Source organism: Hibiscus syriacus, unplaced genomic scaffold (assembly GCF_006381635.1).
Source record: "Hibiscus syriacus cultivar Baekdansim isolate YM2019G1 unplaced genomic scaffold, ASM638163v2 tig00000002_pilon, whole genome shotgun sequence".
NCBI classification, from domain to species: Eukaryota; Viridiplantae; Streptophyta; class Magnoliopsida; order Malvales; family Malvaceae; genus Hibiscus; species Hibiscus syriacus.
The window spans coordinates 1,596,993-1,615,654 of record NW_024061752.1 but is presented as its reverse complement, the minus strand read 5'-3'; the positions used below and the strand labels follow the sequence as shown (position 1 = coordinate 1,615,654).

Genomic DNA, 18,662 nt, shown 5'->3' with positions numbered 1-18,662 from the left:
CCTATCATTCTTTAACACAATATATATATTGTCTGTAGACTAGTTGGAGAGGATCCTACATGAGAAGGAAAGCGAAGAAAGGGGAGAAGTGGGTTTGTTGGGAAGAGAATTGATACTGAAATTTGCATGAAGGTGATCCAGAATGCTGTTATAGTAGAGAAGATGACTATTGATCCTTTTACTAATTCTCAAAGAAGAAATAAATTCATATGAGGCCGGAGAGCAAGCTGAGCATCTCAGCTCCCAATATGGTCTTGAAGATAAATTAGTAATTCTATGATAATCATACATTAACACACTAACCTTTTTTTAAATTATGCTGATATATTATTACACTGTTTATGTATAATTTTAATAATAATTCATTATATGTTTATTCATAAAATTATTTATCGTAATAAATTAATGTTTATCAAAAGTTTGGAAAAGAAGAAAGATTCAGGTCCAATGAATCAACAATAGTAGTCCTTTCGTCCTTTTCCACTTTAATATTATTGGCCGTGCCACGTGGGACGCACCGCAACCCAACAATGCTGGTTTTATGTTTTTTCTGTGGTCCGCATACAGAAAATATAAAAAAAATCATTTTTTTAAAAATATGTAATTCATTTAAAGAATTGTAATTCATGTGATGGTTAGCTTAATAAATTAGTCAAAGTTTTTATTTTTCAAAGACAAATCCAAATCAAGATTGGCGACCGTCACCTTCATACAAACGCTTCTGTTTTCTTCTTTCTCTTCCCAGTTTCGAGTACAGGGAAAACACAACCAGCAACATCTTTAGTGGTCATTGCTTTGCTCTTTCGAATTCAAGCTCTGTAATTGTCCAAAAACAACAATGACTGGGAATTTAACAACAGGCTCGTCTCATTTTTCTTGATTCTTTTTGTTAGTCCTTTTGATATTTGATTTTCTTGATTCCAAGTATTCATCTTCGAACATAATCTGCATCTTGCTTTCTGAGATAGTGGGTTTCTTCTAGAGTAATTAGTAAACGAAACGAATATCGATTTGGTTTGTGGGATAGAAATGGGAATTTGTAGTATAGAACAAAAAAGAACAAAATTTGATCTTTACTACATGGTGGTAGAGTTCTTGCTTTGAGGTCTATCTTTCTTTAAATTATGAAGAAATGTCTGTTATTGTGGCATTTGATTGCTTTCTAAGTGTTATGAATCTGATTTGGTCAATGAAATCTTGTTTCTTGATACTTACATATTGGATTTGTGTAGTGGATACTGGATACTGAAATTTTCGATTTGTTCTGAAATACCATTCGTTTTGTGCTTCAAAATGCATAGGCAGGTAATGTTTTAAAATGAACAGATTAGCATAGGACTAGCGGTGGCATATAGGTATACATAGTTCTCTAGATTTTTTTGGGCTTGAACAACTATGGATTGTAGGTGGAGGTGAAGATCTTCTCGGAGATACGAATGGGAGGTCTGCAAACAACAATTCGCTAGTTGTTTCCTTTGGTGAATTTCTGATCGATTTTGTACCGACAGTCGGAGGGGTTTCTCTGGCTGAAGCACCTGCTTTCAAGAAGGCTCCTGGTGGTGCTCCAGCTAATGTGGCCGTTTGCGTATCTAGATTAGGAGGAACATCAGCTTTCATAGGCAAGGTAAACTCTTAACATCTATCTTTACTATGTACCGATAATGTAGAATAATTCTATGTTGTAAATAAAAGGGCCGCTTTTTTACCTGCGAACTCTTAACAATCGTCCCGCTAAATGTATAGCGACGAAATTATACTTCTTCTCAGTGAAATCGGATTATTATTTATTTGGATAATGAGATTGTAAATGTACATGACGCCTTGCGATTCCATATCAGGTTGGAGATGATGAATTTGGCCACATGTTAGCTAACATTTTGAAAGAAAACAATGTGGACAATTCCGGCATGCGGTTTGACCATAGTGCAAGAACTGCATTGGCATTCGTTACGCTCAGAGCCGACGGAGAACGAGAATTCTTGTTTTTCCGTCACCCAAGCGCTGATATGCGACTTCATGAATCAGAACTCGATATAAACCTCATCAAGCAGGTTTCTTTTTTTATTTAATTTTGTTTTTCTGCATTTCTCATCTTTGTTTGAATTAGTGGACGTGAAAGGCTGGCGGAATTTAGAATTTTCTAATATCCGAGCAATATTTGATTGCAGGCGAAGATCTTTCATTTTGGTTCGATTAGTTTGATCGAGGAACCATGCAAGTCGGCTCAACTTGCAGCAATGAACATTGCCAAGAAGTCCGGTAGCATCCTCTCTTATGATCCAAATTTAAGATTGCCACTGTGGCTATCAGCAGAGGCTGCTCGTAAAGGAATAATGAGCATATGGGATCAAGCAGACCTTATTAAGGTATGAATTTGATTACAAGACTTGTAAACGGATCTCACTACTCCATTAAAATGCAGGCTAATCTATGACAATGCAGGTAAGTGAGGATGAGATTACCTTCTTAACCGAAGGTGGCGACCCCTACGATGATAACTTGGTGACAAAGAAACTCTTTCATCCTAATCTTAAGCTTTTAATCGTAACCGAGGGGCCAGCAGGTTGTAGATATTACACCAAGGTAAGCTAGATCTTGTCTGTGAAAAAAGATAAAGAAGGTTATTAAGAATTTCATTGATAATTCTTAACATGTGATTTGCATAAACAATCGACCTATATATCCACTGCAGACTTTCAAGGGGAGGGTTCCCGGCATCAAAGTTAAACCTGTTGACACTACGGGTGCTGGCGATGCTTTTGTTGGGGGCTTACTGAGCAGCCTAGCTTCTGATTTAAATCTGTTTGAGGTACCCACATTTCTCACATAAATTTAGAGTAAATGATCTTCAAAGCTGGGGATTCGAGGTTCACTGTTCTAATCTATAACACCATTGTTTCATGAGCAACATATAAATGAATTCATCTTTCTGACAGGACGAAAAGCGGTTAAGAGAAGCCTTAGCTTTTGCAAATGCCTGTGGAGCCCTGACGGTAACAGAGCGAGGTGCGATTCCCGCTCTGCCCACAAAACAGGCAGTTTGTGATGCCTTAACCAAACATCATGCATAGTAGAAACGAAAGGAGATGATACTAATTGATATACTTTGTTCTCGCCATTAAACTCTTTGTAGTTCTGAGCATGAGTTGCTTCTCATGGAACAATTTGATGTGATTTTGGCCAGTTTTGTTACCCAGAAAGTGTTGTATAAGTTCGAATGTAACAATAAAAATTAACGGTGTTTTTCTTTTGTATATTTACTTTTACTGAAAATGGGATTTAGATGATAGCAATCAAATATATTTGAAGTTTCAAAAATTTGAATGGTCGGGTTCATGTAATCATGTTGTTGGCTGAATGTTTGAAAGTGTGTGTGCTAATGATGATAACAGTCAACTGTTGGAGAGAAAATTTTACTGGGGAAAATGTTAATTTCCCTGAAATATTTCTGCTGATCTTTTATGGGAATTGATATCGGTTACATAATTGCATGGGCGCAGGCTATTCTGATTTTGCTATTAAAACTTTCACTTAAATAGGCCATTGTAAGATGAGACCAGAGGCGTACTAATAAGGTCGTTGAGTGTATTTATGTTATGAAAAACTGTAGCTAGTATTGGTTCCCTATTGAACCTCTACATGCTCTTCGAGATTTGACTCGATTCGGATTAATCGGACCGCTAATACTAGAGTGCAGGAGTGGATTTGAATGCCTGGTCATATCAGTGTGGAAGAACTGTGGGTTTGAAGAGGGGTAGGTTTAGAAATCAATTAGCCATTTATGTATTGAAAGACATGAGAGGAACTGTATTGGTAATTTTGAGGCAGGTGGGTGGGTCAATCCTAGGCTTTGGAGCATTACTTTTGCCCTTTATTATTACCTATTGGCAGTCTGTCCCCCTTGCTTGCTACCATCGAGAATCTGATACATTCTACGTGAAGCGCCACTTTAACTGTTTGTTAATAGCAGTGTTTTTGTTTTCCTTCTTCTCCTGCGAAACTCTTTCATAGAACAAATTAAACAAATTAGGTTGAAAGAGATTTTTTTTCATGTGAAACTTGTTCATAGAACAAACAGAATCATTATGTAAGAAATAATATCTCACTTATTTGAGGTATCTCAAAAGTTACCTCAAAAGTGATGCAGGGGGGATAGAAAAGAGATGAAAACTTGAAACGTCAATTATAATCATAAGTTGAGGGCATGGCTAGATCACATTGCACCTGCAGATAATAATAAAATAAACAACCTGCTATTCAAAACACAAGGTAGGGTGGAATCGCATTGTAAATCGAGCTTGAGAGTGAAAGCTCTTTTGTTTGTGTCGAAATGGTGAGATGGAACAATAAAGAAAAGTGCGTCATCCCATCACCTTCTTCCAACATTTTTATATTCCCCCACTCAGTCACCCCCCTTTTTATCCTTTTACCGATTCCATTTCCCAATGAAAATATTGGAATGAAAATGTAGCCGTTTTAGTGTGCGTGATGGATCCGGTTTTCTCGCTCCTTCACCAGCTTCATATATAATAATGAACCTTGTCACCAGCTTTTCTTTGTTCAAACTACACACTCATTACACCTTTTCTATCTCCACTTTCCATCCCTCCCAAACTTATCTTCTCTTTCCATTGAACGAACCCCATTTTGCTTGTGGAGTCGGCGATGGGAAGGGATTGGTATTGGGGAAGTGGAGCTGCTAAAACATCCATAGCCACTAGCAGCTCCAAGAGAGCAGCAGCATCGGCTGATACCACGACTTCCACTGGTTGCATGAGTGCCGTCTTTCAGTTCTTCGATTTTCATCATTTCCAGTTCCCTTTAAACCATTCTCAAAATAGCAGCAGCAGCAGCAGTTGTGGTTGTTTCAAGCAGCCTAACTCTTTTTTCTCTCCTCACAGTACCATCGTCCCTACTACTCTCAGAGGTTCCTTCTTTCATTCTTCATCTCTCTTTTTCTTTTTTCTTTTTTTCTTCTTCTTTCTTTTACCTTTTTTCGCTAATCAGTGTTCAACATGTTCCACTGAAATGCAGGTACAGAGGCCCCAAGGAACAGTTTGGAATCAGAGGAGGAAAGCTCAACTTCAGTTTCAGTTTCATTGACATCAACCAGTAAAGAAGAAAATTTAAACATTCCTGTAAGAATGGTATTTTATTTCATCTTTTTGGGCTCATGGCCTTGTTTTCATTGTTTGAGAGTGGTATTTTTTTATAAAAAAAATGAGTAATCATGATGATAATGATAATGTTTATGTGAAAATCAAGATGGGAATTCAAATCAAAACAAGGGGAGACAATAGGTTAAAAGTTGGAGCTTCAAATAACGATACATCTTCAGAGATCAGCAGCTCTCCAGGGACCAAGACACCCACTTTGGTCGCTAGGCTTATGGGACTTGACATTCTTCCGGAAAGTCGTTCACCATCTTTTTCATCAAACTCACATTTGAAGCCAATCAGTAGCCATAGAAGGTCATTGGATGGTGATATTCGGGGCACTCGTTCGTTGCCGGAAACTCCGAGGATATCGTCGTCTTCGAGGAGGTCGGACGTGGATCTTCATCACCGGCTTTCTCTTCAAATCAATAAGGAGAACATGAATGCAACCGAAGAGTTAATGATGTCTCGTTTGAAAGCACTGAAAGGGAAAGGGCAGAAGCATGAAGACGAAAACAGGAGTCCGGGTCACCACGCGAGGCAGATTGTGAATCTGGTTAAAGAAAGTGTGAGCAGGAAAGTTGGAATGGACATTACCAACACTGTTCGGATCAGAGAAGAGCTTGTTAGCCAATTCAAGAACAAGAAGATTTCCAGGGCTATGAGCAAATTAGCTGAAGATTCAATCCCTTGGAAGCACTCAACAACACCACCTTCGTGTTCACCCAGGCTTCGGTTCTCGGAAACCAAAACCAAAGATCACAATCCTCAACCTCCAAACCCATCATCATCAGAGATCAATATCCAGCCTCATCCAATCACTGGAGTTCTGAAAAAACCCAAGTTGCAGCCGGTTGCAGAGGAACAATATGAGCAGCAAAACCAGCAGCCACCAAGAGCCACCACAAGCAAATGCAAGAAAGCGAAAAAGACTCGGCAAACATCGGACATTATCCGAAACAAGCAAGAAGAGCCTTTCGTTCGTCCTTCAATAGCCAACAGAATCCACATTCCCGACAAGAGTTGCAAGAAAACCCCATTGTCAAATGATCTACTCAACATCACCGTCCCTACCTTTTTTCCGGTCAAAAAAGACCCTTCTCCTCCGGCCACAAAGATCCCTCAAAAACAGGTATTCAAATAGGAAAAACATGGGATTTTGTTTTATTTTTTTATTTTTTACTTTATCAGCTTATTGTTTAGATGCGTTGCAGGTCTCAGATACTGGAAGACCGAAACGTAGCTCACAGTTATCTAGTTGTTCGAGCCAGACGTACAACAAACAAGAAGCGACGTACGTACACGTTCCCCGACACGACCACGTCGGCTACAGATGTAACGGTGATACTACCACTACTACAAGCACAACCAGTGAAGCAGCAGCAGAATATCATGAGTACATAGCTAGAATACTAAGACGTACAGGGCTAGAAAAAGATACCCCACTGTCCTTGGCTTCTTGGTTCTCTCCTTCCCATCCTCTTAACCCTTCCATTTTTTACTACCTCGAACATTTCACCTCTTGTAATAAAAAAAACAGTACCAGTCAACTGAGCCTCCGATGCAATCGAAAATTACTCTTCCATCTCACGGATGAGATATTGACTGAATTTTTGAAGCCGTTTTACAATATGAAGCCATGGGTTATAAGTGGACTTGGACGTGAATGTTTTAGTAATATGAACGGTTCTCAACTGACAGACACATTGTGTTCAAAAATTAAAGGGTTTCCTCGAGCTGATTGCCGTGTCCTTGAAGATATCGAGGCCTTGATCAACATGGACTTGCCGGAAGTGAAGCTCCGAAGTTCGGTGGCGTACGAGGAAGAAGGGGAAGGGACTGTGTCGGAGATCGAAAAGGGCATACTAGAGGCGCTGATACATGAAATGGCAACGGATTTGAGACACTGTGGAATCGAAACGTGGAGAGGGCTGGCCTTTTAGAATCACATGTGTCATTCACGTGATGAGATGCTATTCGTTGGGGTCTTTGTGGGACTATACACGTGGGTAAAAGGAAGGACAATATGGTATATAGGGTATTTTTGTATATATACATGGCCATAAGGTATCTTCGAAAATTACAAGTACTATATTCTTTTGAGTGTTTTGAAATTTCTTTGGAAATTTAGGCTCTTCAATGTTGGAATCACATCTCGATGTAATACATCTATGGGTACTTTTATGTATTGATTTTGTGTCGTATAAAGATTATCTTTTTTTATACAATGGTATATTATATAAATGGTCACTGAACTTTTCAGATACTTACATTTAGGTCCCCTAACTTTTAAAAATTGCAATACAATCATCAAACATTTAGTTTATTTGCAATATGGTCCCCGACGTAACGACCACTTTACTAATGTTAGGGTAAATTATATAAATGGTCACTGAACTTTTTCAGGCGTTTGCATTTAGGTCCCCTAACTTTTAAAACTTGCAACATAGTCATCAATTACATTCTAAACCCCAAAATCCAAAATTCTTCAATTATATTCCAAACCTCAAATTCCAAAATACTTCAATTACATGTCCAACTCCAAATTCATAATTCATTCTCAAAATCTGTCATAACAAAATGAACTTGAAGCAGCAACCTTAAACCCTCAAAACATAATTGTTTCGAAAAAAAAATTAACTAACTATAAGTGAACAATAAGTGATTATGTTGGGTTTAGGGTTATGTTGGACCTAAATACTCAATTCAGTTTATAAAATAGTTGACTCAAATTTTTTTTGTTTTGAGTTTATAAAATTTAAATCAATTCGAATTGAATTGAATTTCTGAGTTTCTGTTTAAATTTAATTATAAATATTTATCATATTTTAATATTATTTGATTCTAATTCAGTTCAGTTTATAACATAGTTGACTCGAAATTTTTTCAATTTGAGTTTATAAAATTTAAATCAAGTCGAATTGAATTGAATTTTCGAGTTTCTGTTTAAATTTAATTATAAATATTTATAATACTATAATATTATTTGATTCTAATTTAAATAGTTTTTAACCATATACAATACATATATTTCTTCATATTTTTTCCATATGTGATATACATATATTATACAGAGTCAAGGGACTTGACTCAAGCTTAAAAATTAATCCACTAATTACTAATATTTTTGAGATATTCGAGTTGTATTTTACAACTCGATTTTAACTTGAATTTTTTTCAAGTTGAGTTTATGAAATTACAATTCAAAGTCAATTTGTATCAAATTTTTGAATCAATTCAAGTCGAAAATAATTTTTTCGAATTGAATTGAGTATTGTTCACTTATAGTTGGTTAAATCTAACTTTTAAATCCTAAAACCAACATAATCACTTATTGTTATGGACCAAAATGAACTAAATGTTGTTGATTATGTTGGGTTAATTGGTGGGGAAATTTAGCATTTAGGGTTATGTTTTGAGAGTTTAGGGTTGCTACTTCAAATTTAGTTTGTTATGGAAAATTTTGAGAATGGATTATGAATTTGGGGTTGGACATTTAACTTAAATATTTTAGAATTTGAGATTTAGAATGTAATTGAAGCATTTTGGAATTTAGGGTTTAGAATGTAATTGATGTTTGTGTTGTAATTTTTAAAAGTTGGGGGACCTAAATGCAAGCGCCTAAAAAGTTCAGTGACCATTTATATAATTTACCCTAACGATAGTGAAACGACCATTACGTCGGGGACAATATTACAAACGAACTAAATATGTAGTGACTGTATTACAAATTTTAAAAGTTGGGGAACCTAAATGCAAGTATAAGAAAAGTTCAACGACCATTTATATACTTCACTCTTTATGTAATAATACGTGTTATGCATAATATATGTTCAAATATATTTTAATATTAAAAATAATATATGTTTGTTAGTAGTTCAAATATCAAATCATTATGTTCCATTTAACATTCATATGCATATAATTTATGAAATAATCAATGGTAGAGTTAAGATAATTTCAATATTTATTTTTGGGTTTGAGTCTCGTAGATGGATAAAACAATATCAGAATAACATTATATTTTGTTTAGATACTTAATCTTAATTTTAAACAATAATTAACTTTTATATAATTATCAGACCCGAACAATCTTTAAGAAAATTATTATTAATTGTATTCATGGATTAGATTAGGTTTGGTTGCCCGTTTATTGAAATTTGAGCTTGTATAAAGGAGAGAAATAAAGGCCAAGAAAAGAAAAAGAGCAAAGAAGGTGATAAAGCAGCGGGTGTGCATGGATGTTATGAGAAGGTTCATGTTACGTGCGCATGATTTTTCTATTTTTAGAGCCAAAGATGAAAAATGCATGCATGCAGGAGGCAGCTACTACTTTCACCACCAAAATCCTAAGCAATTGCTGACTATAAGCCTATTTCAAATTACAACCATATTCCCATTCGAATATTGTGAATTTTGTGATGTTAAGCACCGAGCGGGAAATTCAAAATGCAGGTCAAATCATATATATAGTAAAGTCAAATGCTACGATTAATACACTTATTTAATGTAGCTGTCTTTTCTTTTTCTTAATTCCTTAGGGTTGTTTAGTTACAGGTACTAGCATTGATGATGATGTCTGGGGATACAAGAACGAGTCATATTATGTCACTTTTTGAAACCATGATGTCAGTTCTTGATTATTATATTTGTCACGTGTTTAACATAATAATACAAGTTTTCACAACCAACATGATTGAAAATAGATAAATTTTAGAGATTATGATTTAAATTTCACTTAATTCGATCATAATAATTTATAATATGATCTATTTATAAAGAATTAAAATCAAAAGAAGAGTAAAAATATATGGTGGATACAAATATTCTCATGTTGAGATTGTTTCGGGTTTATTATTAGTATAATTATATGCATATTTAATGTTTTTAGGGCAAGTGTAATTAACCATGAAAATATTAGTTTTGTGAAATGTAAGCAACAAATTTGAAACTAGAAAGAGTTATACATATATGGTGGGGGAGGGGGGGAGGGTGATGTAGATTGCATGGGAGATTCAGTATTAACGCAAAACTTGGCAGATTCCGACTACACAATATTCCTGAGGACTGACTAGCTCTGAATTCCAAATTCAATATTGTTGCTCCCCTGCTTATTTCAAAAATTCAAAGTGGTCCAGTTTCGCGGGGCACAACACAATATGAAAGATAATAATAATTATTCCATGGGATTAGACCGTTGACTGAGTGCCCTGCAATGACATTAGCATTTGCATCCGATCAGGTTTACCATATAATACATCATGACTTATGCATCGATCATCGTACACTTAAACCATTTTTATTATTGCTTCCCCCCCCCCCAACCCAACCCTTTCTCTGTCTATCCTATCTCTTGATGGGTATTATTTGGTAGTGACTGTCAGTTTAGTTGGCATGTGCAGTGTTTTGTTGTGTGGTCTGAAATACCAAAATGTGACAATGAGCGGTGGGGTTATGGGCTCAAGTGCCAACCCCAACACTTTGTCTCCATCCTTTTGTGTAAAACTATTCAAGCTTATAATGCCTCTAAAGGGTGAAAATGAAATTGAGAGCAGAGCTCTCCTTTGTCTGATGAAATCATTCAAATACTCTAAAGGAGGGAGAGTTGTGGTTTTAAATTCACAATAATTTGTCCTCGTAAAAGGTTTGATTTAACGGTTCATATTCAACATTTGTAATCACTTTTAATAAGATACTTTATCACTGCACGTTGAACTAATTAAATGAGCTTTTTGCCCCTTAATTTTCTTATTCAAACATGCTTTTATTCCTTACTAAAAGCCGCTCATAAACTGAGATTTACGTTGTTTTGGAATTTTGGAGCCCAACTGCCACCCTAAGAAAAGTTGGTCTTGGTACAATGCCCAAAAGCTTCAAAAGTCCACATTTAGAGAAGATAATCAAATAACGTCATTTAGAGATATCATTAAATTTAGTCTTAGAAACGACCCAATTGATCTCAGTAATTAGGAGATTTGTTGTTCTTTCTACATGTCATAAGTTCGAACACCAATAGGAGTATGAACGTTCATTGTCAATTGATTGAGAGTCTTTGAACATATGTTGTCTTCTATTTACACCGGATGTATAAAAAATAGTCTTAGACAAAAAAAAACAAATTACAAGACTAATCAATCAGAAGTCTCATTAATTTTATGATGGAATCAAAAGTATTAATTCTTATTGTTTATTTTACCATCTAAAAGGTCAATCCTTTCAAAATTTATAGTTATCTTACCCATACACTTAATACTTCACGTTGGTTTTAATAATTGAGTATAATTTATTTTACGAATAAATATAAAATTAGTGAGTTTATATATGAAATATTAACCCAATTAATATTCCTTCTATTCCACCTCAAATAGCTAGCATTGAGAGCAAAAGCAATCCAATTCCAACATTTTATGGTCAATGTTTCAGAAATCCTTTTCCATTTTCATTGCTTTCTTAGAAGCCAAACAGTGCAACAAACTTTCATTCCATAAACTTCGTTCTTTTCACATGTGAAAAATATATAGTTTTATATATTAATGGTATATAAATTTTGTATATAATTAATATATTAAATAATACTATATTATCATAAAATTCTTAAATATCATATTTTTATTAATAGTTAATAAATTTATATAGAATGAATACAATAAAATCTCAGAAGTAGAGAAATTATGTACTGCTTTAATTTGTCTTGCACCCACCATGCTCCAATTTGATTAACCAACCTGATAGATATATGCCAACAGTAGCGAAGCTTTTTGACTCATCCTTATTGGTACGTAAAGAACAGTCAAATAATTTACGCAATCCAGTAAGGCTTAAGAGTTTTTTAGTTGGTAGAAATATAAACTTGGCCTCAAAGTACACCCATTTCTACATTCTGTTCCCAATTTTGAGTGACTTAAAAGCATAGAGAATCAGTGTAATATTCTACTAAAATTCAATCAACATTTCGCTTGTCATGCCAACTATATATCGTCCACGATCTTTCATCAATACCCATACCATTTTCTAATTCTTTCCCCCCCTTCATTTCTGAATCCCAAATGGATATCTTTTCACCCAGCAAGCTCTCTCTTTTGGTGCTTTTCCTTGTAATGACGGTTCCACTGTCAAAAGCGGCGTTGGATTCTCATTATTACGATCAAACATGTCCCCAAGCTGAAAAATCATACAAGACACCGTACGAAACGCTTCCATGTTCGATACTAAAGTCCCTGCTCGAATTCTAAGGATGTTCTTCCACGACTGTTTCATAAGGGTATACCATCGTTTTTCCCTCTAGTGTCGATATGCTTGCATGAAATTTTATTGGGCGTGTCTAAACTCTAAATCTCTCCTTTTTGTTGATTAAACAGGGATGCGATGCATCGGTGTTATTAGATTCTACTCCACAAAACCAAGCGGAGAAAGACGGCCCTCCCAATATCTCTCTCCGAGCATTCTACGTTATCGACGATGCGAAGACCAAGCTCGAGTCGCCATGTCCGGCCACAGTTTCCTGCGCTGATATAATCACCATTGCAGCAAGAGATGTAGTAGCAATGGTAGACTTTGAAAAACCCTTTTCACCTAGTCCCTTAATTAATAAAGTTTAAATTGTACAAAACATAGAGTTTTGAAATGTTTTGATTGCTTCAGTCTGGAGGGCCTTACTGGAATGTACTTAAAGGAAGGAAAGATGGAAGAGTTTCCAAAGCTTCTGTAACTGTAAACTTACCGGCACCAACTTTCAATGTTTCAACACTCTTTCAAAGCTTTGCCAAGAGAGGTTTAGGGGTTAAAGATTTGGTGGCTCTATCTGGAGGTCACACCCTCGGATTCTAACACTGCTCTTCCTTCTAAGCTCGGCTTCGTAATTTCAGTTCGGTTCACCCTGTATTTGCTAGAACTTTGAGGAAGCAATGTCCAAAGCCGAATACGGATCGCAATGCAGGACAGTTCCTGGAATCTACGGCATCAACTTTTGATAATAATTATTACAAACAAGTAGTGGCAATGAAAGGTGTGTTCGGGTCTGATCAAGCACTGTTCAGTGACTACAGGACTAGATGGATTGTTGAATCGTTTGCCAATGATCAAAACTTGTTCTTCCGTGAATTTGCTGCATCAATGGTGAAACTTTGAAATGTAGGGGTGATGGAGGATGGAGAAGTGAGATTGAATTGCCGAGTGGTGAATTAAGGCTCAGAGAGTACGGCAATAAGACAATTTTTTTTTACTGCATTTCATTGTGTGAAAGAGGTTATGGTTAATAAATTTCTTCTATTTTGAGGTACACAATGGTTACTGCATTATGTACCAAAAGAAACATAATTACTGTAATTTGACAAGATTTTCAAATGAAAAAGATTATTAGTAATCGTTGATCACTTTTTTTTTTTTTTTTTTAACCAATGAAAGGAATAAAGTTAAAGATTTTTTTAATATTTTTGGAAAAAGAAAAGTAAAACCGAAAACACTGTTATATGCCTTTTACATTGATAAGAAAGCGAAAAAGTTGAATTAATTCGCGCAAAAACGGAAAAGTAGAATGATTTTGCAAATTTCCCTAATCATAACATGTGATCTCTTCACAATTTCATTTGTTAAAATCAAACCTTTTCATGTTTGAACTTTTTTTTAGGTGACACTTGTCATCAATGTTATGGTGTTCAAACTTTTCTAGTTTCAACCAGTTCATTATTAGCAACACCAGCAGATCTTTTCGCCATTTACCAAGGGAAGTGGCTCATTTCACTACTGCTCAAGAACTAAACGGATCTCTACTGTAATCCAAGGCAAAGATGAAGATATAAGAGCTGCATGTTTGTTTTTATACATCACCATGCACGTGTTCACATTAATTCTCTAAGAAAATGCATTGCCTAAGAGCTTTTGACTGCAGCCAGAACTCATACCTGTGGGAGCAATAATCTGCAGTCAGAAACTACGCATGTGGGCTTAAGCTGAATCAGTCACAGGGCAACTCTCCTTTGGCAAGTCAGTTTCTGGGATCAATCACTTAGCTTGCATGGTATATTTACCTGCCAAGTGAGAGGTGCCCTTTGACTGGTTTGCTTATTGACTAGCTCCATCCTCTTGCAGTCCAATGGTGTTTGATCTGGAGATTTATGAGCATTCCCATAGGATTATAGAGGGAATAACCCCATACAAGAATAGCATATGCTTGAGGGGTTATGCTTCGGGATATACTCTCAAGGGCTAGCTGCCTTTCAAGGAATTTTCTTTTGCTTCTTTGCCCTTTAACCTATGGGCATCCTAAAGGTTCAATATAAGGATATGGGAATATATGTTCCTACAGTTTACTTATAGTCCGTCCGTGGTAGGCGAGAGAAGAGTGAATAAAAAAGAAGCTAAATTATACCATTGACCATCTAACTATTTACTCCTCTTACTTTAACCACCGATTTTTTAATTTTATCAATCGTGTCACCTAATTATTTAAATCTTGTCAATCAAACCACATGTCGTTAAATATTAACGGAGGAGATGACGTGAAAGTTAATAAATTTTTTATAATTATACATTTAGTCCTCATTACTTACACATTCTATTAATTTGGTCCTAACTTTTAATTAATTCAAGAAATTTAATCCTCAATCAGATGGTGACATGTGTCACTATATGATTGGATTTTTTTCTTAATATTTTTATTTAATTTCATAATTTTCCATCCAATCAAATGGTGCCACTTTCACCAATTGAATGAATAGAAAATAATTTGAATCAATAACCGCTGCTGGTGGGGTTTAAACCCAAAATGTGATGAGACGAAGAAAACGCTCCAACCATTAGGCTGCACCATTCAAACGAAAAACCTATCATGACATAATATATATAATTAATGGTAATAAAAAATGGGAAAATGACCTAAAAAACTCCAACATGGAATAATTGAATAATACGATAATATGATATATATATATATATATATATTATAAGTGATTAATATGTGAATGTATTTTATATTTTAAGTCATTTTAATAAAAAATAAAAAAAATGTTTTTAATATATTATAATTGAAATATAACGAAGAGTTTCGTTGACTTAGAATTTTCCTGATAGTTGAGGGCTTATCGTAGTAAGCATTTTAACTTATGTATTGACTTGTTTACATCCCGGTTATAGTACGAATTTTATATTTTATTATTTATTCATTATATATTTGAAGAAAATTTTAGGGGAAACTTGATTTTATTGAATTAGTTTATTTTAATATAGAGTTGTTAAGTAATATTAGAATCCAATCGACGTTATAATATTTTAAAATATAAGATATGATACATTTCAATTCAATAAAATTAAAATAATGAAGATAATTTATTAATTTAAAATATATAAAACGATACATTTCAATTATAACATATTAATTTTACTTTTATTTTAATTTTTACATTAAATGTGATTTAAAATATAAATAAAACATATTCATTTATTAATCAATTATAATATTTGTTTCTATATATTTTATATTTTCATATTATTCAATTATTTCATGTTTGAGTACTTATAAGGTCATTTATTACCATTAATTATATTATAAATTATATAGATTATGTTCTGTATACTAAATTTTTTTTTAATGGTCCAGCTTTGATTGATTCTTTTAGAAAGTTAGAGTGTTTAATTGATTTTTTAAAATTTAAAAGCTTATTTATTTCTTAAGTAAAAATTATTAAAAATATTTAAAATTTAAAATAATTTATATTATCTAAAATTTCAACATAAAAAATATTTAAAAAGATAAACTTTTATTAAAAACAATAAAAGTTTTAAAATTACAAAAAAATAGAAACTTAAATTTATTTACTAAACAAGTCTTTGCTACTAGTAAGTTGAATTTATTCTTATTCCTTAAATATATATTTCAATTGAATCAAACTTTGAAAACTATTGATAATTAAGAGTTAATTGCACTATATGTCCCCAAACTATAACCCTCACTTTATATTATTCCTTAAACTTTTGAATATTCCAATTCAATCCCCAAACAATTACTCATTTTAAATTAGTTCTTATACTTTTAAGCATTCTAATTTCATCCCTAAACTATGAACCTCTTTCTAAATTGGTCCCCAAATTTTTTTAATCTTTCAATTTAATGCCCAAATTCATCCAAACATATAATTAGTTTTAACCCTAATTTAACCTAATTTTTTTTCTTTCAAACATATAATAATATAACTTGGTCTAATGATTTTTTTTGACAAGGGATGTGATTAGAATATATGTACAGTTTGGGATATAATTGGAATGTTAAAAAAAGTTTGGAGGATGAAATTGAAATTTTCAAAAGTTTGAGGACCAATTTAAAATTATAATCACTGCTTATGGATTAAACTGAAATATTAAAAAGTTTAAAGATTAATTTAAAATGAGACATATTGTTTAGGGACATATGATGCAATTAAATCGATAATTAATTATGAAAAACGAGTTCGAAGTCCATAGGAATTATCTATTACATTCATAAAATTTGGATAACAGAGGTGGGAAATCCACCAAACCCACACGATCCCTCGCGTTTTTGCTGAGAAAAAAACGTTTGAGCCGTCTGAATGTATTAGGATTGCTGACTCAGCCAACCCAATCATCAACTCAACAACTCGAGAGTTATTACGTTAAGGAAAAATTTTCCAAATTCAAAAGACTGAAAATAGTAGTGGACACGTGGTTGATGATTAGTGATTATTCCTTTGCGTTGTTAGAATTGGATGACCAAATACCCTGTTTCTTCACGCATGAATTATTTGTTAGTTAAAATTAGTTATAAAGATAGGTACACTACTATTTGACTTTCTTCATTTATCCTTATAAAAAAATAGTTGTTAGTTAAAATTATATTGTTTATTTTGGTTTAAAAAAATTATTTTATAATTATGTTTCGATTCAATTTAGATATTTAACTTTTAAATTTAGTTCGCTTTTGATTGTTCATTGAATTATTTGTTCCAGATCAAATTGAATTAAAAAACAAAAAAAAATAATGATTCAAATCAAACTCTTTTTATATGTTATAAGATAAACTTAAATAAATAAAATCATAAAACTAATAGTATTATTTTTGTAAATTCGAACTTGTGTGTTTACGCTTTAGTTTAAGCTTAAAGTTTATTTTCTTTAGATATTATATTTGAGAAACGATCAACTATTAAAAATTATAAAATCTAATTAAATCAAACATAAAAATTTAAATTTTATGTTATTCAATTTAATTTAATTTTTAAAAAATACGTAATACAATTCAATTCATCTTTATAAAAAAAATTGAAACCGATCTGAATATGCCCCTGATGCAATCTCTTCTATCCTATTATTGTACCAATCCTTTATTCCTCACTTCTTCGAGAAAGATCATGTACGTGACATATGTCTAGTCAATCAGTTTTTCAAAAATTAAAAAAAAATTAACCCAGAAATTAAACAAATATATATTATGAATTTATATGCATCATTCACCATCAAATATAATTACTATATTTTTATAAAATAGAGGTTTTTAAATCACTTAAAAATATACAAAAGATAAACACGTGTACTTAAATGCAGAAACGGATATTTGAATTTGCAGCCTAACTATACTTTAATTCACCTGCAGACAAATTTGCTTAAGACTTTACTCTCCTGATGACATATAGATGATGGCTCTTGCCGTTTTAAACCAACAATTACTACCATAAATTCATTTAATATTGTTTTATTGAGATATCAGGTTTGGAAGCTGAAATAAGAAGAAGAAAAAGTAATTCACAGAGCTGAAATTTCCATGGAGAATCCAATCTCCATGTACATATAAGCTTCAACTGTTCATTTACTTTTACATAACTAAGATCAAAAGAAGAAAAGACTAAAACCCAGTATGCAGAAGAATACTTATTCTTCTGTTCTCCTGTATGAATAATACGAAGAAGCTTTCTTTTGTGTATACGTGTAGCTAATTCTATAGCTTCGTACCAGCAGAAGGAATGATCTTGATTACGAGGTCGGGGAAAACATCATCGGGGTCGTGGATGTGAGGGTTGCGCTCGACGATGAACGGGTCGCCGCACTTGTCGCTGATCGAGTGAAGGGTCTCCCCTTCGGTTACGACATAGATTTCGTCGCAGGGACGGTTCAGGATCTGGGCGCCTCTCACTGGTTCATCGGAGACAGAACTTGCCCTGATGGACCCTATGAGTATTAAAGCCAGTAAGGCCACGGAACAGTACCACGGGGCGGCATCCACTAGCCCCGTTGATTTGATCTTCCTGGGTTTTTTTGAGGAGGTAGAAGAAGAGCAAACCATGGGGAGATTGAGAAACAGAGGTTGGGGTTTTTGAAAAACTTTGATGAAACAGAGGGGGGGAATGAAAGGATGCGATCGGAAGGAAATAACGTGCCTTTTATACACTTTTGCGTTGGTGGGAAGTTGGAAAGGGAGGAGCAGGGTATTTAAATATTTTCCTTAATTACTCGTTAAATATATATTTGTATATAAAATTATTTAATATATAGTCAATGAAA

The 18,662-nt window shown here is 33.8% G+C and overlaps 2 protein-coding genes and 1 pseudogene across 2 annotated transcripts; all 3 read left to right on the top strand.

The window, feature by feature from the left end:
- Positions 1 to 665: 665 nt before the first annotated feature.
- On the top strand, positions 666 to 3,250 carry LOC120212186 (probable fructokinase-7). The gene is made up of 7 exons (XM_039210604.1): positions 666 to 860; positions 1,407 to 1,624; positions 1,839 to 2,051; positions 2,169 to 2,366; positions 2,443 to 2,583; positions 2,693 to 2,809; positions 2,937 to 3,250. Exons 1-7 carry the CDS (start codon positions 839 to 841, stop codon positions 3,069 to 3,071), a joined length of 1,044 nt encoding a protein of 347 aa, XP_039066535.1. The 5' UTR covers positions 666 to 838; the 3' UTR covers positions 3,072 to 3,250.
- A 1,415-nt stretch (positions 3,251 to 4,665) lies between these two features.
- On the top strand, positions 4,666 to 7,170 carry LOC120211860. Its single transcript, XM_039210363.1, has 5 exons — positions 4,666 to 4,927; positions 5,035 to 5,138; positions 5,266 to 5,964; positions 5,998 to 6,288; positions 6,371 to 7,170. The coding sequence occupies exons 1-5, from the start codon at positions 4,666 to 4,668 to the stop codon at positions 7,097 to 7,099; spliced, it is 2,085 nt and encodes a 694-aa protein (XP_039066294.1). The 3' UTR covers positions 7,100 to 7,170.
- Positions 7,171 to 12,168: 4,998 nt separating this feature from the next.
- Positions 12,169 to 13,340, top strand: LOC120114373 (annotated as a pseudogene).
- The last annotated feature ends 5,322 nt before the right edge of the window (positions 13,341 to 18,662 follow it).